The sequence below is a fragment of the Myxocyprinus asiaticus genome, chromosome 13 (assembly GCF_019703515.2).
Source record: "Myxocyprinus asiaticus isolate MX2 ecotype Aquarium Trade chromosome 13, UBuf_Myxa_2, whole genome shotgun sequence".
Lineage (NCBI taxonomy): Eukaryota > Metazoa > Chordata > Actinopteri > Cypriniformes > Catostomidae > Myxocyprinus > Myxocyprinus asiaticus.
The window spans coordinates 26,138,579-26,159,406 of record NC_059356.1 but is presented as its reverse complement, the minus strand read 5'-3'; the positions used below and the strand labels follow the sequence as shown (position 1 = coordinate 26,159,406).

The 20,828-nt window shown below is 38.0% G+C and overlaps 2 protein-coding genes across 8 annotated transcripts in view; one reads left to right on the top strand and one right to left on the bottom strand.

The window, feature by feature from the left end:
- The first annotated feature begins 45 nt into the window (after positions 1 to 45).
- dusp3b (dual specificity phosphatase 3b) lies at positions 46 to 8,601 on the top strand. The gene is made up of 3 exons (XM_051715445.1): positions 46 to 427; positions 771 to 994; positions 8,105 to 8,601. The coding sequence occupies exons 1-3, from the start codon at positions 306 to 308 to the stop codon at positions 8,311 to 8,313; spliced, it is 555 nt and encodes a 184-aa protein (XP_051571405.1). The 5' UTR covers positions 46 to 305; the 3' UTR covers positions 8,314 to 8,601.
- A 615-nt stretch (positions 8,602 to 9,216) lies between these two features.
- The window catches only part of LOC127450930 (thyroid hormone receptor alpha-A), a 55,321-nt gene continuing 43,709 nt past the window's right edge, over positions 9,217 to 20,828 (bottom strand). For 5 of the 7 annotated variants that reach the window (XM_051715428.1, XM_051715424.1, XM_051715430.1 and 2 more), the window contains 4 exons: positions 20,631 to 20,774; positions 18,407 to 18,665; positions 17,634 to 17,669; positions 9,217 to 17,354 (listed from right to left, as the gene is read on the bottom strand). In XM_051715428.1, the coding sequence (XP_051571388.1) occupies positions 17,104 to 17,354; positions 17,634 to 17,669; positions 18,407 to 18,665; positions 20,631 to 20,774 (690 nt within the window). In that variant the 3' untranslated portion in view covers positions 9,217 to 17,103. The remainder of the gene's footprint in view (positions 17,355 to 17,633; positions 17,670 to 18,406; positions 18,666 to 20,630; positions 20,775 to 20,828) is intronic. The other 2 variants (XM_051715429.1, XM_051715432.1) reach the window with 1 other exon arrangement.

Here is a 20,828-nt window from a genome sequence, read left to right as displayed (position 1 = left end):
CTGATGCCATCTAGTGGTTTGATAACACAAAATGAGGGTGGAAGCTTCTGGCTGTAGTTAACTCTCTCTAGGCCTAACAAACAAAAACTATTACAGATTAAAGTAAACAGAATTTGTAAAGCGTTGAGCTGGACACAGAAAATGCTGGACCAAAAATGTAATATTCTAAAAGACGACACAATGAAGATGGAACTGAATTAAAGAAAAGCTTCCAACAAAGAATGCAAATCATCACTGAACACGTGGGCCACAACGTCTGAGGAACATAATTTTCTTCTTGAAAGGCAATTTATCGTCAGTTCAACATGACAGACTATGAAGTGTCTGTTCAACAGCTCAATGATCTGTTGACGGATGAAAACGGAGAGTTCTGTATGCCCTCCAAAAATTGCAATGAAGTCTATCCCGGGATAATCCTAGGAAATGAGTAAGTCTTCATACAGTCTCCAGATATAGGCCTATGGTATACATATATACATGAATACATTATACATATATATATATATATATATATATATATATATATATATATATATATATATATATACATTTTACAATCATAAGTTCAGCATTATAAAATTGACAGGACAGTGCAGAGATGTATCCTGTTGCAAACTCCCAAGAGCAAGCCTTTAAAAACAGTCTATTTTTACCTCAATCCATGTGCGAACGCCCTCTTATGCTTGCAACTTGACACACTCAAAGAGAGCATGCAAAAGAGTGAGAGAAAAGATTGATGAAGCTGTTACACTACACCTATATCTCAACAGGTCTGTAGCCACAAATGTAACACGTTTGCAACAACTGGGAGTGACACACATTCTGAATGCTGCAGAGGGCCAATCAGACATGCATGTGAACACAGATGCAGAGTTCTATGCAGAAACAGGGATCATCTATCATGGAATACCAGCCTTTGACACTGACCATTTTGACCTCAGCGCATATTTTGAAGAGGCGTCTAATTTCATTTCAAGGGCCTTGTCAGTGAAAGGTGGGAAGGGTCTCAGTAAAACAGTATTGTGATTTGTTCTTACTTTAATTGATTTCATGATTGACAATTATTATTTTATTTATATCTCTCCTCTTTTGCTTTCTACTGTAATTTCTAATGCGTATCCTTTTCTCCTCTCATTCAGTGGCACTGGTTCTTCAGTGCTAGATATTTAGTAATGAATTATTTGCTATACCCAGCCTTCTTAATGATTCAGTGACCCACTAATAATAAATTGCATGCTGCTACCTGCTAACTTGCATGTAGTCCATCAACATCAACACTTTACAATGAATTATTGCTATTTTCATTCACTGAACTCCAGAAATTTGCTTTGCCATTATCAGAACAATAAAAACATTTTGTGTGTGTGTGTGTGTGTGTGTGTGTGTGTGTGTGTGTGTGTCAAACTGTTCTATTCAAATAATGCCATAGTTAAAGGAATAGTTCACCCAAAAATGAAACTAATTTTTTTCATCTACTAACTCTCATGCCATCCCAGATGTGTATGATTTTCTTTCTTCTGCTGAATATTTCAGCTCTGTATGTCAACACAATGCAAGTGAATGGGTGCCAAAATGTTGAAACTCCAAAATCCACAAAAGGGCAACATAAAATCAAAGCCACTTTATTTATATAGCACAATTAACAAAACAATAGTTGACCAATGTGCTTTACAATAGTAATAAACATTAAACATAATTTGAAAGAATAAATAAAATAAAAAAGTAACAATAATCAATTCAGCAACAACAGTCCTCCACCTGAATTATTTAAGTTTGATTAAAAGCCATTGAAAAAAGATAGGTTTTTAGCCTAGTTTTAAAAATAGACAATGTTGAAGCTGCTCTAACATGCAGGGGTAAACAATTCCAAAGCTTAGGTGCAGCTACCGCAAAAGCATGGTCATCCCTAAGCTTCAGTCTAGTATGGTTAAGAGCAGCTGATCAGAGGACCTAAGAGACCTGGTGGGAGTATGTTGTCCAAACATGTCTGTGAGATAAGCGGGCACCAGGTCATTTAGTGATTTAAAAACAAACAACAAAAGCTTAAAATCAATTCTTTAACTTCAGAAATCTAAATAATTTATTGTGTCCACAGATCCCCATTAACAAATAGACATAAAAACTTTTAATATCCAACATAATAGAATTTTCCAATGACAACATTTTTTTTATAATTTAACCTCAAAACTGTTTGGATGGAATAAATCTCATAAATGTAGATATTCTTCCCCCATCTTACCCTACTAAATAAAACTCTAGGTCTGTGACAGTTTTTTGCAATAATATCTGAAAATTTTGACCTTGCAGCTTTAACTGTTTTCTGATGTTTCAACCAGGAATCCCTCAGAATGTCATAAGACACATGCAGCTTGTCTTCCATTTCCACTCAGCTTTTCTACATGCCTGTCTGAGGGCGTGGGTGGCATCATTTAACCAGGGCTCCGATTTCATTTTTGCATGCTTGATCTTCAAGGGGGCAATAGAGTCCAAAATATTAATGCACGTTGTTCTAAATGATGTTAAAATATCCTCAGTGCTTAGGTAAGGAGGTGAGATTTCCAGACTGAGGGAACGGGCAGCAATTTTATAAGCAGTAGAGAAACAATCAGTAGCTTCAGGATTCATTATTCGAAGTCGCTGGGCAGAGATATGTGGTTTAACAGGCTGACAGGGAAAGGAAGGGCTAAAAATTACAAGGTTATGATCAAAGAAACCCGCATCACATATTTCAGTGTCCCAAACAGTAAAACCTTGTGATAGGACAAGATCTAATGTGTGTCCATGTTCATGTGTCAGACCTGTCAAAGACTAAACAAGATTAAATGATTCAATGAGATTTAAAAAGTATTTTGCCAAATAATTAGACGGACAGCAGATGTGGATATTAAAGTCTCCAAGGATTTACATTTTGTCATAGTGCTCCATACATAGTCTGTCAAAGTACTCCAGATGACTCTGGTGGTTAAATCCATATATTCAGAAGCAATATGATAGGAGTGGGTGAGAAACTGGTCATCAGCATCATCCGTGTTGGTGACGAGTCTGCATACAGACGGGAGATTGATTAGCTGACTATCTGGTGCAGTCACAACAACCTTGAGCTGAACACGCTCAAAACAGTGGAGATGATAGTGGACTTCAGGAAAAAATCCCCCCCCCCCCCCCCCCCCACCTCACCATCCTGAACAGCACTGTGGCAGCAGTGGAGTCATTCAGGTTCCTGGGCTCTACCATCTCTCAGGACCTGAAGTGGGACACCCACATAGACTCCATTGTGAAGAAGACTCAGCAGAGGTTGTACTTCTGTTGTCAGCTGAGGAAGTTCAACCTGCTACATCTATAACTGTCTGGTTTGGTTCAGCCACCAAATCAGACAGAAGGAAACTACAATGGACACTCAGGGCTACTGAGAGGATTATTTGTGCCTCCCTGCCCACCCTCCAAGACCTGTATGTCTCCAGAGTGAGGAAATGTGCAGGTAGAATCACTCTGGACCCCACCCACCCTGCCCACTCCCTTTTTGAACTGTTGCCCTCTGGCCGGCGCTACAGAGCACTGAGTGCCAAGACATCCAGGCACAAGAACAGTTTTTACCCTCAGGCCATTTTCCACATGAACAATTAAACTGCCTCTGGACTCCCCCATAGTGCAATAATGTAAATTCACATATTTCATTCAATAACTGTACATACCCCAAACTTGCACATACATTACCACTTGCACATGGACATGCGCCATTCTGTTATATGTCCTATTATTTGTATATCTATTTATACTCTTACCTTGTTTTATATTCTGTGTCTCACTGTAATGTTTTGTGTGCACTTGTTTCTCCTATCACCAAAATGAATTCCTTGTGTACATGAGAACACTTGGCAATAAACTCATTCTGATTCTGATTCTTAATATTTAAGTCCTTTTTACTATAAATTCTTGCACTTTCACATTCTCCTTCTTCTGTTTTTGGTGATTCACATTCTTCATGCATATCACCCCTTACTGGGCATGATGGAAAATTTATGATATAAAAAATGACATAATATTGATCTGTTTCTCACCCACACCTATCATATCATGTCTGAACACATGGATTAAACCACTGGAGTCATATTGATTACTTTTGTGCTCCCTTTATGTGGATTTTTGAGCTTCAAAGTTCTGGTCACCATTCACTTGCATTGTGAGGACCTACAGAGCTGAAATATTCTTCTAAAAATCTTCATTTGTGGTCTGCAGAAGAAAGAAAGCCATATACATCTAGGATGCCAGGAGAGTGAGTAAATCATGAGAGAATTTTTATTTTTGGGTGAAATATCCCTTTAATTCAGCAAAAGCCTATCACATGAGCAAGAGTGACAAATTTATATATATTTTTTTCAACTACATGCTTGTGAGTGTGATATTCAACGAACAAAAGTTAACAAACAGGTAAAACATTTTTTTAAATAAATTACGTTTCAGACAGATTTGTCCAGTTAGTTTGTGCATTTCTTCTCCACTTGGAAATGTAAGCGTAAGCGTAGTTCTAGCAGAAAGATCTGAGGATTCATTCATCAGGCATCACATCCAATCACAATACAGCCTCAGCTTTATAAGCCTGACAGCTGCCTCTCATTGTATGCATACTTCCGTGTTTTCACACCCCCATCTCCAATAGTTTAGGTTTCGTCCTGGGCAGGGGTAAGCTCTGCTCCCCTGCCGTCATCACCTCCGGCAGGATCTGACGGTTCAAGCAGCATCATATCGCTGAACCATAGGACGGGGCTTATGCCAAATGATATACAGGTGCATCTCAATAAATTAGAATGTCGTGGAAAAGTTCATTTATTTCAGTAATTCAACTCAAATTGTGAAACTCGTGTATTAAATAAATTCAATGCACACAGACTGAAGTAGTTTAAGTCTTTGGTTCTTTTAATTGTGATGATTTTGGCTCACATTTAACAAAAACCCACCAATTCACTATCTCAAAAAATTAGAATATGGTGACATGCCAATCAGCTAATCAACTCAAAACACCTGCAAAGGTTTCCTGAGCCTTCAAAATGGTCTCTCAGTTTGGTTCACTAGGCTACACAATCATGGGGAAGACTGCTGATCTGACAGTTGTCCAGAAGACAATAATTGACACCCTTCACAAGGAGGGTAAGCCACAAACATTCATTGCCAAAGAAGCTGGCTGTTCACAGAGTGCTGTATCCAAGCATGTTAACAGAAAGTTGAGTGGAAGGAAAAAGTGTGGAAGAAAAAGATGCACAACCAACCGAGAGAACCGCAGCCTTATGAGGATTGTCAAGCAAAATCGATTCAAGAATTTGGGTGAACTTCACAAGGAATGGACTGAGGCTGGGGTCAAGGCATCAACCACACACAGACATGTCAAGGAATTTGGCTACAGTTGTCATATTCCTCTTGTTAAGCCACTCCTGAACCACAGACAACATCAGAGGCATCTTACCTGGGCTAAGGAGAAGAAGAACTGGACTGTTGCCCAGTGTTCCAAAGTCCTCTTTTCAGATGAGAGCAAGTTTTGTATTTCATTTGGAAACCAAGGTCCTAGAGTCTGGAGGAAGGGTGGAGAAGCTCATAGCCCAAGTTGCTTGAAGTCCAGTGTTAAGTTTCCACAGTCTGTGATGATTTGGGGTGCAATGTCATCTGCTGGTGTTGGTCCATTGTGTTTTTTGAAAACCAAAGTCACTGCACCCGTTTACCAAGAAATTTTGGAGCACTTCATGCTTCCTTCTGCTGACCAGCTTTTTAAAGATGCTGATTTCATTTTCCAGCAGGATTTGGCACCTGCCCACACTGCCAAAAGCACCAAAAGTTGGTTAAATGACCATGGTGTTGGTGTGCTTGACTGGCCAGCAAACTCACCAGACCTGAACCCCATCTATGGGGTATTGTCAAGAGGAAAATGAGAAACAAGAGACCAAAAAATTCAGATGAGCTGAAGGCCACTGTCAAAGAAACCTGGGCTTCCATACCACCTCAGCAGTGCCACAAACTGATCACCTCCATGCCACACCGAATTGAGGCAGTAATTAAAGCAAAAGGAGCCCCTACCAAGTATTGAGTACATATACAGTAAATTAACATACTTTCCAGAAGGCCAACAATTCACTAAAAATGTTTTTTTTATTGGTCTTATGATGTATTCTAATTTTTTGAGATAGTGAATTGGTGGGTTTTTGTTAAATGTGAGCAAAATCATCACAATTAAAAGAACCAAAGACTTAAACTACTTCAGTCTGTGTGCATTGAATTTATTTAATACACGAGTTTCACAATTTGAGTTGAATTACTGAAATAAATGAACTTTTCCACGACATTCTAATTTATTGAGATGCACCTGTAAGTATCTTTTTGTTCGTATTATTCCAATAATCTCGAGTCTTTCTGATAGAAAAATAGTCTCTCAAGAAGCCAAAGCTTTTTGGTTGTAGGTTGATGTGCTACAACTTTGTTCTCTACACTACTCTGGTTTCGAACAAGTGGGGTCAATGAAACTAATCAGTTGTTATTGAATGAATCTTTTAAGTAAACTAATTGTTCTTGTTCACTTAAAATTTTTTTTGGTCGTAAACAAGAATAGCTCAGTGTTTTTAACGAATCAGTTGAGTCTATGCTTCAATGACACATTCATTACATAAAAAAATTTCATTTGTCGCCATCTGCTGCCGTCAATATGTAGTCTGCAGAAATGGTCATTGAACCATACTGTTGTCTAAATGACTCAAAATCCCCACAACTATTTGGAAAGCCACAAACTGAGACAAGCGGAGTGATACAAACAGTTAAATATCCCAGTGTTGTTACACTAAATATGAGCACGCTTGGAAAGCTGTTCGACCAATCCAGTTGGAGGACTGGAACTAAATGTTGTTTAAAAAAATGCAGTATAACAATTACCTGACTGAGCTATATATGGTGCGTTCAAGTCCTCCTGGGAAGTTCGTATTTATGAGATCAGAAATCGTTAAAATGATGTGATGAACAGTAACAGACCTGTTTTGCAATTTTGTATTTCATTCTCTCTTTTTCACATGCTAGCGAAGACCAGAAGCATTTTTTTAGCAATGCAACAAAATGAAGAGCAAAGCCACGTATAAGGTGTGTAATTATTGCTTTATCTATCTATCTTATCAAACTAGTGCAGCTACATATAATGATGGGAAATGTAGTTTTGTTGCAAATGCTTGTTGATGCATAAACAAGCTGAATTAGTCTTATTTTAATAATTATTTATCGTTTTTATCGTTAAATGTATGCAAACTAAACTGCACAGTCAAAATCCTCAGGTAAAACAAAATTATTACTGATAACAATTTGCTTCCGTCATGATTCAAAAATCGAAAATCCCATAATTAAGACATTTGGGTGGCTTTCATGTGTGCTCAACTCGTAAATATGATCGATCTGACATGACTTTAACGCACCAGACCTTCAAAATCTTTGATTTTTGATGTGAATGAAAACGATGCTGTTGTGTTCGGAATAGACACAGTCCCTTCAGTGGCATGCATAGTCTAAAGCTCCTAGATCACATCTAATTTTACACAACTTATGTTGTCTGGAGTCTACTGAAAAGATATTTACAAATGTTTCATCAGCGGAACGATTAAAAAAACTTTAAACAACACTACAACCCACTGAAGGGACTGTACGTCTATCCCTCACACCCTTGTTGTCGTTCCCTTCAAAAATCAAAAAGATGGTGCGGCTGTGAAAAAGGTCTCTGTGTTTAGATGGGACATTTTTCTTTCATTTCATACTTAATTTATATCTCTTTTTTTTTTATACTTGCAGTTTTTCCTACCACTGTTGTGTCTTGGCCTTAACCCTGCTAAAACAAGTTGCTTAAACCAGTATATGGTATTAAGCCAAGCTGGACTTTAGCTGGTCTTTTCGCCTGCTCCTCTAAAAAGTGGCCAAAACCACTCTAAAACCATCAAATCAGATGAGCTTGGCCAGGCTGAGAGACCAGTTAACCCCCTTAGGCCAGTCTGAGCTTTTTTTCCCAGCAGGAAAACCCTTTAAAGCTACTTTGAGAATATTTAAATATATGAGCCAATAACATGTCTACAGTCTCTAATTTTTGTTACAGGTAAGGTGTATGTACACTGTCAGAAAGGTTATAGCCGTTCGGCTGCACTAGTCATTGCATACCTGATGCTGCATCACAGGATGGATGTACGTGCAGCTCTGGCAACAGTGAGAGAGAAACGTGAAATTGGACCCAATGATGGATTTCTGCGTCAGCTTTGCCAGCTAAACGACAGACTGGAAGGTGAAGGAAAGCTGTCTCAGCATTAAACATGTCTGCTTTTTTATCCCAATTCATCTGTGTTTGCAGTTAGTGGGATTAAACAGTGCTTTTTTGAGTATTTGTATTACTGAGCTGTGTATGTTTGTATGTATGCGTATGTCATTCAGTCTCTATCTGGGGTCATATTACAGAAACATCCCATCTATAATTCTCTCTTATCTGTTTAGTTACCATGGTGACTTTAGAATCCTAATTTGAATTTGTCAGATTAAGACTGAAGATAGGGAAGTTTCTGTAATACAGCCCGTTTCACTGCAACAATGGGGTGCTGTCAGATTTAGTTAAATGAACTTTGTTAAAATTAAATAGTCTAGAAAAATAAAAAGTTAATAAAATTATGATAATAATAATAATAAGTTCTGAGATCATTACTCCTTTTGTGTTATTCAAGTAAAAATCTTTTGGTCCCTATCCAGCACTCAAACCTAAACTGTTATCAAGCTGCAAAGATTAATAGCTTGGATCATGTGCAGTAGATCAAGTCAACTCCACAGCTAAGTTTCTGGTAAAACTGGAAAGCATTTGCTACAAAGATAATGTTCATTTCTGACGCTGGAAACATTTAAGAAGTGACTGCAGTAATGGTGAGTGGTCCATATCTGCAAATCAATTCTGATGAGTACACAAGGTCTCTCATTTGGAATAATTGTTTTCTGCATCTCCGGTCTGAAGCAATTATCTCCTGACCTCTTGTGGATCTATGAATAAACAGAGGAGCTAAGGCAGTAAAACAGTCTCCTTATCCTCTTATATACAGTAGCTAATGTTTTGAGTGCAGACTGACTTTTGCTTAGATAAATGTTTTGATTTGATTGTGGCTCTGACCAAATTTGATTCGATTGTGGCTTTGACAAATGACAGCATAAGTGAAAAGCCAAAGACAAGAGGTCTTCACAACAGACAACAATCATTTATTAAACATTTATTAAAGTGAAAAGTAGCACACATTCCTGAGTTACACTTAAACCCTCCTCAGATTTTCTTTGCTTTCCACTGATTGGTATGCTTTTGAACAAGTCAATACAATTTGATTGTATAGCTGCGAAAGTGACATTTTCTAATATTAAATATTTCACTTGATAGTACTGGTTCCTGCATGTGAACAGATGATTGATCTAAACCATCAACTTAAATTTCCACTACATGCCAATACATTATTACAGCTTAGAGCAAAAAAAAAAAAAAAAAAAAAGTATTTGTAATTGAAATATTAAAAGAAAAACATAGTCTGCATTGCATCCAATAATCCACTTAACTGAGGCATCGTGGGAAATAACCTCATGGTGACCAAGGGCCTTCATCTATTACAGGTTGGTACTATGAGACAGTTTCATAGAGGGATAACATACAGTGCTACAAAGAACTATTTAACAAAGCACTAGATGGTCCTCCATCGACCCATAGCATTAAACAGAAGAGGGCATCTCAACACCACTTCCTGTTTGAGCATGGCTAGCTTCCAAAGTTGTGTTCTGCACATACATTATATTGGTCTCACATGTCCACAAGCAAGAAAAGGACATAGTGCACACACAAACATATTTTTATAAACAACTGTGCAAGCTTTGTATTGCAATACAAGTTTTTTTTATGTCTTTGTCATTATACAGAACTATTCGTGGTTGACAAAGTGTAGGTACAAGCATTGTTTAAGGGATAGTTCAACCAAAACAATTTACTCACATTCAAGTTGTTACAAACCCGTATGACTTTTTTTTACGTGGAACACAGATGTTAAGAGAGAATGTTAGCTTCATTCGCCATTCACTTTTATTGTATAGGGAAAAAATGCAATGGAAGTTAATGGTGACTGGGGCATTCTGAAATAAAAATTCTGTATTACATCTCATTTTGTGTTCTACATAGGAAATATGGTCATACAGGTTTGGAACAACATGAGGATTAGTAAAATATGAGAGCACTTTCATTTTTGGGTAAACTATACATTTAAAGCAAAGAATACATCTATGTCACTTGTTGAACTTAAAAAGTCCCATTGCACAAAAGAGCTTTCCAAAATGAAGTCCAGAGAGGTTAGAGGCCTCCTGTTTTGAGGATGGGTGTGGTTTCAGCCACGTATAGTTGATTTTGAAAGTGTGTTGTGGGTTAGACCCTGATTAAAATGGTAAAAGGATGAGCTCCTTAGATAGAGCCTAGATTGAGGTATTGGTAGTGATTTACTTATCAAAGAAAGACTGTCTTGGACATATTCACAGCACTCTGTATAAAGTTCTGCTGCAGATAAGTCTCTTGCTGGGTGGATACAAATCTTGGCATCTTTTCTCATTCAGTTTTAATTGGGTTTCTGAACTGCAAATCAGGCCGAGACTTAAGATCTGCAACTTTAATTGTTCTAGCCTTACAAATGAAGGCAACTTTGCATCATGACAGCCTATGTATGAGCTAGAATTAGGCTACATTTTAAAACAAATAGTACTTTCTTTCTCCGTTGAACACAAAATATGTTAGGCAGTATGTTAGTCTCAGTGACCATTCTTTTTACATGTGCACAAAGAAAGTGAGTAAGAGTCATTCTGCCTAACATCTCCTTTTGTGTTCTCCACTAAAGAACTACAGTCAATTGGGTTTGGAACAACATGAGGGTGAGTAAATGATGACAGAATTAAAATTTCTGGGTGAACTATCCCTTTAACATTTAATAATGTTTATACAAATGTGCAGAAATTAGTGTGGCTCTAAATCAAACTCACCCTCATGTATCATTTCTATGTAAGGTATGAACAGCTATTGACAAAACAGATGTTTTTGTTCTGTCTTGATCAAATATCTAAAATCTACTTATAACTGCAAGAGCAACTTGATATAGGAGACAGACAGCATTAATACTAATCAGATGTGTAAAGCCAGTCTAAATACATGAGAAGCACTATGGCTGTCCACAATGAGCACTTGCACACCCACAGTACATTTCATATTGAAAATCAATTACAAAAACGCACAGTGTCTGAAATGAACTTTGTTCAAACTTTAGTTTAACACTCTTTGAACATTTGCTCCTCTTTATCCCAATCCCATTCACTGTCCAAAATGCACAGTCCAAACCATACTTGCGTAAATTACGTCTTTCATCCGCAAATGTTTTATAAGTCCATAAAATGCATGATTATAACAGCAAGAATTTTTTCAGTAAATACATTTGTTTTATAGAAAGTGAGTGTTCTCTTTATTTTTTACATTCCTCATCAGTAGATAGGACAATGTAGCTTTCTAAATGAAACGGCAGGTCTTCTTTTCACACATTTATAGAACTTTTGGACCTCAAATATGACTGACTAAATCCTAGACTGTGAACATTCACAAGGGATTTGTGGAATTCAGAGGCAGCTAGAATTTACTGGCCAGTGTGAATATTACAGGGAGCTATTGAATAGGCATCGGGCTGAACGATTCTAGTTGCGGAATCGTGCCATTTCGTATCGTTCCCGGCTCATCAGCATGGTTACGGTTTCTTTTTCCACTGTGGTACTGCAAAATCAGGACAAAACCCAAAGTATACTTCGATTTTGATGCAAACGCTCAGCGTCTGCGTACTGTCGAACACGAGCCTGTCAAAATATACTCCATTTGACGGTGTGCGCATTCACAGGCGATTTGCGCATGCGCGCTACGACTGCTATGAGACACCGGAGTATTTCTCTTCAGGCGTTTTGACCCATAAAGATGTCTTTATAGTGCTTCAGACTCGAGTTATACAAATGTAGGTGTCTCCTGACCTCCTCACACACACGCTCTTGACGTGCATATCTACTGTTGTTTTAACCTTTGTCTCCTGTTATTTATCAGCGATAACATCTTCTAGTGTTTCTTTGTGACAGAAACTGCTCAAATGTGAAGTGTTGCCACAGTGTGAACACTAATTCGTGCAAATGATTTCAGGCGCATGCGCATTCTGCGCGTTCAAAGATGCGCGGTTAGAAAAATCGGCCTGCACACATTCAGTGCTCGAGCACTCTGCTGATGACGAGATTTGCGTCATGCGCCCTGTATGCTCAGTGTTTGCGTCTGACCGAAGTATATTTTGGGTTTAAGAATAGATTGACTGGGCAAGTGACCAATCATGAGTCGCCACATTACTAAAGTCGTTTCACCAGTACAGTTCTCTGTCCTGAGTACGGTTAGCTAACAATGGTGAGAAATCCTGAGCGTACCGAACAGTGCTTAAACATTTTTTCCGAGTTCAATACAAGTTAAGTTCAAACGACAGAATTTGTGGCATAATGTTGATTACCACAAAAATTACTTTTGACCTCCATTTCTTTAAAAAAAGCAAAAATCGAGGTTATAGTGAGGCACTTACAATGGAAGTGAATGGGGCCAATTTTTGGAGGGTTTAAAGGCAGAAATGTGAAGCTTATAATTTTATAAAAGCACTTGCATTAATTGTTCTGTTAAAACTCATGTATTATATGAGCTGTAAAGTTGTTTAATTAGTTGTTTTTACAGTCATATTAGGGTTTGTTGACAATACATCGTCATGGTAACAAAGTTGTAAAATTGGCTATAACTTTACACAGAAAGGGTTAGTAAGTGATTTTATCACATTAAAATCATTTTTTACAAGCACATTGTTTGTTTTGTGGTTACACTTTTGAAACAGTGAGTATTTTAACTTACAAAATTTTGCCCCCATTCACCATTGTAAGTGCATCAGTGTAACCCAGATTTGTCCTTTTTTTTAAGAAAAGGAGGGATGAGTCAGAATAAATTTTTGTTGTAATCAACATTATGCCATAAATGCTGTCAATTGAGCTTAACTTGTATTGAGTGGAACATTCCTTTATGTCCAAATGCTACTGGAACCTTAAAATGCTCAGAACCGTTCAGGCTAATGGTGGATTTCTCATGATATGACCCCTTTAAAAGTCTTCCAAGAGCGCCTTGAGATTGTTTTAGTTAATCCTGGCCAGTAGATACACAACCATCTTGGATAGTTGTGAGGGAGTGAACTCTGTTCTGATAAAAGTGCTGTAAACTGAGTTTGTATGTCCAGAAAAGATGGCTTCTTGATTACACATTAATACTAAAAGGGTCTGTGGGCAGGGCACAGCTGACCCTTGCTGGTGCAGTAGATTGTGACTGTGGGCAGTGCATCTCTGCAGTGCTGGTGGATTGGATTGAGCCTGAGTCAGGTGCATGGCCTGGGGCCTGAGGGGAGCTCCATGCCTGAGTTTGGCTGAGTCACAGTGAGTTTGTCCGGTATGCCCTTGTGTTTGTCTGTGTCACATTCTTGTTTTATCATCACAGTGACACATCACAGAGTATCGGTAAAAGGGACATCCGACTGTGGTCAAAACCCTGCTATGTATTAATAGCCGGTTAAACTATTTGGAGAGATGCTTTGGGGTCTGGCTGTGTCTTTTGCTGGGCAGGAGTTCATGTACAGTTCTTCATGTATGGCTTTAAGCGTGAAGAGGTATGGTTGCTTAAGGAGCGATGGTACAAAAATATTGAATGACAGTTCTTAGTGGAATAAGAGCACATAAATGGGTCAGGTTTGGAGGCACAGGGACAGTAGAAATGGGCTGACAAGAAATTAGGTTTCATGGCCTACTGGCTGAGAGCCATTACGCAGCGGTCAATTTCCTCTGCTGGCTCCCCAGAGCTTATTCAAAGGGATAGTTCTAAAAATGAAAATTCTGTCCTCATTTACTCTCCTTCATGTCGTTCCAAATTGTTTCCTTTTTTCTGTAGAACAAGCACAAAAGGAGAAATTCTGAAGATTGTGCTGATCACTCTTTTTTATGCAATTACAAAGCTTTCAAGCTTCATAAAGGATTTAAAAGCACAATAAAAGTATCATACAAATGGTCCTTTATATGTGAGAAACAGACTGAAATTTAAGTCAGTAATTTTTATGTTCCACGGAAGAAAGTCATACAGGCTTTAAATCCACATAAGGGTGACTGAATGATGACAGAATGTCAATTTTAAGGGTGAACTATCCCTTTAAACCAAAATATTCTGCTGAACAATCAGTTAGCTCTGTTGCAACACAGTGAAATTGATCCACACCTATCCAGGAAAAGTCTGGCACATCCTCGGAAACAGGGATCAATACTGACACTTGGTCCCACATTACAAAAGTGAAATGGAAAGAAAGATGACAAGCAGGATATAAACATATGAGTGAACAAATATGTGCCTTCTTAGTGTAAATGTGCATACGCTTATGTACAGGTTTAAGCAGGCATATGTAGACAGGTGAGTGTGAATGTGCTTTACAATGCATGGATGAGGGGTGAGGTAGAGTCTGTTTGAAGACATGATGAGGTAAGTGACACTCATTTAATTTCCTCTTGCAAGGAGGCTGTCAAGACCGCAAGCTTCCCACTTTTAAAAACAGTGAAGACGCACTCCAGAAATACATCCTTTTAACCCTTAGTTTCCACTTTCCTTGTCCTTAGCTTCTCTTTCCATTTCAAATTCTTAATCTTTCAGGGATTTTTAAGCAACATACCTTTTCCTAAATAACTTCGGGTATTTTGCCAAACTGAATTCATAATGTAGAAACAAACTGCAAGACGGATTGATTGTAGGGGTAATACTTACATGAAGATTTTAGTGAGAAGTAATTTGTCTTTCGATACTGAAAGCGGAAATGCTGTGTAATGCAGCACAACAACAGTCAATCAGAACATTTGATGTATAATATCCATAGCATACCAATGTGGGCGGGACTACCCAGCACCATGCTGCAGAAATAGAAACCTATCAATCGACAAAATGTCTTGTCACTCATTGCAGTTGGTTTGGACAACAACTCAGATTGACATGGAAGAGATTATCATTTGGAAGACATGGAAGCTTTATCGTTTGTCTCATTATCTTGTCACATCTCTTTAGGACACAGTGTTAGGCCTCATTAAATAAAAGTACCAAAGTGACCATGGCAATGGATATTTGGGCATGGTGCCATGGTAATACAGTACCATTTTATTCTTTGAAGTAACTTGGAGTACCATGTAAATATCATGGTACATGAAGATGGTATATATCAAAATACAATTGTTTTACCATGACTGTAGCATGGTACCACCATATTGTAGGCCGTGCTTTTATATCTATTATATCTGAAGGCCAAGAATAGTAGATGCACATGACTAGGAATTAACATCCAAGACCAAAACGCATATGGAGGAAAAGGAGGAAATCTGTGTGGAGGCAAACAGCAGAAAGCAACAAGAGGCTACTCAGAAGATGAGGTCACACCATTTTCAGCTTAGGCACATATACACAGGTATGTATGCATGGTAGATATGGTAGGTAGGAAGGTATGAGAATTGTATACACTGCACTGTAAAAGGATAGATATGATGGTGCAGGTACAATTAAACGCATGCATACATGTATGTACATGTTGCTACATGTGTTTATATACTGGTGCATATGAGGTATGAGAAGGTTCGAACCCGTTGTTCACACAACATATTAATGTATGTACAGAGTGTATGAGTGCATACAGGTAGGTATGTTTTCAAAGGAGATATTAAATGCGTGCAAAGAGGAAGCAGAGTGCCAAAATACTGTTGTGATTTGAGGAAAATGAGCATTATTTTTCTGTCTCTCTTGTAGAATAAAGTTTTGCCCAATAGTGTTGGTGTTTAATGCTGTTTTCGGTTTCCTCTGTCCTTACAACAACAGCTAGAACTTCCTAAACACGTTTTGAAATAGCTACTGGGTGCAACAGTCAGGTTCCAGAAGTACAAATTCTATTGATTTTCCCCATAAACAAACTGATTTTTTAATTATAACTTATTACATTTTAAATACAGACCTACCGTGAGCGCCGAGGTTGTTAATTGATGGTATATGCGTCTTTTAAGACATCAGTCCATGTTTTATCAACCTTGTTTTTTAAAATTTGTGTTTAATAGGAGAATTCCTGATGAAGAACTACTCTACTCATGATCCTGCAGAGAATGATCTACCAATCAGAGAATCGCGAAACAGCAAAGCACACCAAAAGAGCTCTGTAGCGACCTCCCACTTCATGAAGCATTGTGGATGACATAATCGAGTCCATCTCCCTACACTCCCAAACTACTTATATGTTTGTATATATAAATATTTTGCAATAAACTTTAAATATATATAAATTCTATATATTAAATTATTTATTTTTTTCATCTTTTTTAATTGGATTACATCATTTGCAATGCTTCATGGGATTGTAGTTCATTCCCAGTTGTGTACCCTAGCCTTTTTGTCCAATTTTTAAATAAGTGTTTTTGCTTCAAATCAAAGTTTGTAATATTGTGATTCACCTCAGAGATGACTGATTTTGTTTATGGTCTAGAACTCTTTATGAAGAATTTTCAGAAATTCCTATGGAAAAAATTCATGGGAAAAATACTTCTGGAACAAAGACGGCTGAACACGTCTGAGCTGGTGCTGTAGCACTCTATTGAGATCCACTGACTCCTCAGTGTGGAACATTCACTGTCCAGGTCTATTTGTCACGCTTTTAAAATAAGCTCCTTTTGAATTTGGGAGGTATGTTGGTACGAGAGGTAGGTTGATGCATGCTAACTTTTTTCTGTCAGTGGGAGCAATCTGAATGGCAGCTGACAGTGGGGTCACAATGTGAGTAGACCGACACCCCCAAAACTAATCCCAGACAAAGCTGACAAGGGACCATTGGTGCAAAAACAAATACATGTCCCAGTTCGCCATTGCATGAGGATGAAAATAACAAATGCTTCTGGTATTCTTTGCAAAAACAAATTCATGATCAGTTTTGCCCCCTTTACTCTTGATCACACCTCCTGATCTTCGAAGACCTCCAGGAAGAGTGGGGGGAAGAGTTCTGTGGGACACTCCACTTTCATGTGCAGGAAGCGACTGGCGTGACAGGCTCCGATCATGCGCAGGTTTGTCACCTTCATCAGCAGCTTGGGCCAGAAATGTGAGATGTTGTGCTTACGGTGGTTTATGTAGTGCTCAAACGCTAACAGGTACATCTCCTGGCACTTCTCAATCTTTTCCACACACGTCAGTCCTGAACGATCTGCACAATGCAAGATTGAAACAAGTGAATTTGGTCATTACATTCATGCATTTTTCAAACTCACATTTACAAAGAGACCTAAAATGCATTTATGAAATAAATTTCATCAGTTTGTTCTCCACATTAATAACTGTGTCAGGGGTTCAGAGAAAAGGCATAACAGGAAAGTTAAAGGTGATGTGTGAAATTTGGCAATGTTCAAATACTTTATTCAATCTCAGCTTAATATGTAATATTTTAAAGAAATAGTTCACCCAGTAATGAAAATTATTTACTCACCCTTATGTCGTTCCAAACCAATATGAATTTTGTCTTCTGTGGAACACAAAAGATGAATTTTTGAGCAAAGGTTGAAAAGTGAATGGGGACTGGGGCTATCAAGCTCCAAATTGACAAAATCGCATCATTGAAGTATCATAAAAATAAGTAGTCCATACGACTCTATACAGCGCTATATGTCTTTTGAAGCCATTTGAGTTATTTTTTTTTGTGAGGATTTTTGTATTGCTACTGAAAATGGCCTAGATCTTTTTTATTTCCATTTCAAAGCTTTGGCAGAGGGAACAGTTATCAGTGAATGATGACTAAAATGTGACTTGGAAAATAGTGTACGAGTCTTACGGACTAACTTTAAGTTTCTTTTATGGTGCTTATTTTAAAGCTTAAAAGAACAAATCTCCTTTCACTTGGAAAAAAGGATATTCTTACAAATTCATCTTTTGTGTTCCACCTAAAAAAGTCTTATGGGTTTGGAACAATATGAGGGTGAGTAAACGTTGACGGAATTTTCTAAATTGGGTGAACTATTCATATTACTCTTTTCAAATAAATAAGCTATTTGTAGGTTGATTTCCCTGAAAAGTGTAAACACTATGGCTCTGTGGTGCTACTGCTATCAAAACATTGCTCTGTTTGTTCGGGTCATTGTTTTTGCAATTCTGTTTGATGACGCTAGTGGTGCAGAAATGAAACATTCCACCTTTAAAAAAGTTTTATTGTGATGCTTTTTAGAAAACTCATATATGGCTTCATCACCTCCTCCACCATCTCACCTGAGCTCATGAGCAGTACAGCCTGCAGCAGTGCCACCTCTGAGTCATCGAGATTGAACTGTGACAGGCTCTTGCCCAAGTCAAAGATGGCATCAGACACCACGCCCAACCCTCCGTTCTTCAGCTGCTCTCGACTGACAGCCATCTCTCCACTCAGGGTCAAAGTCTCGCTCTCTGGGTCGTACCGCACTGCCGCACGCAAGGACATGATCTCCATACAGCAGCCTTTCAGCAGGATAATCTGATCCTCACAAGGCAGCTGTACACCAATAACAGAGAATGAAGCATACAGCTAAGCTCAACTGTAAGGATGACCCGAGGGCCCAGGGCCATGAAGACAGTTTCATGCAAGCTGACGGAACTGTCCCTTGCCCAGTGCAGCCTTATAGCTATATCTTACATTTTCTTATCATGTACATGTGTTTTTATGTCTCACAAACTTAAACATTTGGTTTTCTGTGATAAAGTAAACATTGTTGCAAATTTACCTGTTGTAGATGTCACCAAGGTAAAGTTATCTCACACAGATGAGGTCAAAATTCACAAGAATGTTTTGCAAGCATAGAATTGCTTTAAAATTATAAACAAATCAGCAGTGTGTCACACCATATTTAATATTTTCCGGTTTCGATTTGATATCAATTCATATGTGTATATTTAATTGATAACATCCATTTTGCTAACATATGAAAGAAATTCTCTCCCAGCTAATTCTGTTTATCATACAGGGGACCTTCTAACTAGGTACATTATGACATTTTACTAATGTTAGTTTTCCATCATTTTGGTCATATTTTCAGCTTTTTAAAAATTAATGAATGAATAATTGTTACTATTCACAAGTATTTACATTGATTTGTTGAACACATGCTAAAAACCGGAACTGCCTCTCTAAGAAAACTGGCATTTCTGTAAAGAGCATCTGTAGAAGAGGGCATTTTAACAAGAGAGACTCGAAAAACATTACCTCATCCATGCTATGCATGATTAGAATTAAATGTTTCTTTTTTATTTTTAAAAACAACTGACTGTATAGAACAGAAAGGGTATTAAAAGAGACATTATTTCATAACAAATTGATTGTGTGGATCTCGTCTTTTGACACACAGAAAGAGTCAAACCAAACTTTTACTCTCAAAATGCAGTGAAAAGACCTCGCAGCTGAACTTCTTCTCCACAATACTACACAATCACTGGTGAGTGAAATCTGAACATTTACCAGCCAGTGGTATTTCATAGACATTTTTAGTCAAATAGTGTGAAAGTTGGTTGCAAATGTGAGCAATTTCCTCTCACTGTAGTAGAGGGTTGCGCATAGAACAAAAGATCGATCTTGGGATTTAAGAGTCGATATCGAGATCATTCAAATGAAGATCACAATTCATCGAAAAAAATTGATATTTCTACCCAGTCCTAGCTTTTAACTACATAAAAACTACACATTTAATGAAAATTTTACTTTTTACAGACAAAAATATTTTACTAAATAGTTAAATATGTTATTTTCGGTGGGGCCAGTGAAAATGTTGGCAGGGCAAGTAAAATCTGGACAACTGGCATGACCGGGCTAGCAGGGAAAATCCTTATCGTTGAGCCTTTTACAGGCAAACACAATAGATTTCTGTGCTTTCACTGGCGCACAGATCACTGGATGGTTTTGACATTTACAGATCTGCCATTTCAGAAATTATGGCCTTTTGGGATTCCTAGTCAAACTCAAATCACAAGCACCTCTCCTCAGCTAGAGGCAGAAAAGAAGCTTCAAATTCCTCCTGTGTACAAGGCACTAAGCGATGATTTGTGATTATGTGTTCACATGAGCATTTGAGTGACAAAATAACAACTGATTCAAAGCAGAGGAACAGCCCATAATCACAGCCAATGGTGTTTTAATTAAGCTATTACTCAGATATGGTAACAAACAAGGACTTATGTGAAACTAGATGAAAAACACAGACTTTCACATACACGGTGAATGATGAGAAGATTTGTGGCTCAGAACATGCAGTGACAGCTTGAGCTGGGCAGATAATTGCTCTTTCACAGCAGTCTCTATCTCACACAGTTATCGTAATAATGCAGCACAGCAACATTTATAAAAAATAAAATATTTATCAAAAGACACGTGGAATAACCATTATCTGTGCAAGGGCTTTCAGTCACAGTGAAGAAATGAGCAACTGTAAGGTTACATATGCAAAACTATGGAACATCAGAGACTAACCTCAGAGAACATGGGCAATTTTTTGGCAAAGTCCACAACTCTTGTGATGGCAGGGGTGATGATCTTGGTGAACTCACTAAAGGCCTCCAGGTCCACTCTGTCATTGTCTGATGTGGGGGCTGGAGACTGTCCAATGTCTTCTGGCTGGAAGACAAACAAATATAGGGATTTGATAGTAGTGAAAACAAAAATATCTGA

Coding starts and splice junctions, on each gene's coding strand:
- dusp3b (XM_051715445.1), top strand. CDS start 306: ATGACAGACTATGAAGTGTCTGTTCAACAGCTCAATGATCTGTTGACG. Junction 428..770: donor GGGATAATCCTAGGAAATGA/GTAAGTCTTCAT, acceptor ATATCTCAACAG/GTCTGTAGCCACAAATGTAA. Junction 995..8,104: donor AAGGGCCTTGTCAGTGAAAG/GTGGGAAGGGTC, acceptor TTTTTGTTACAG/GTAAGGTGTATGTACACTGT.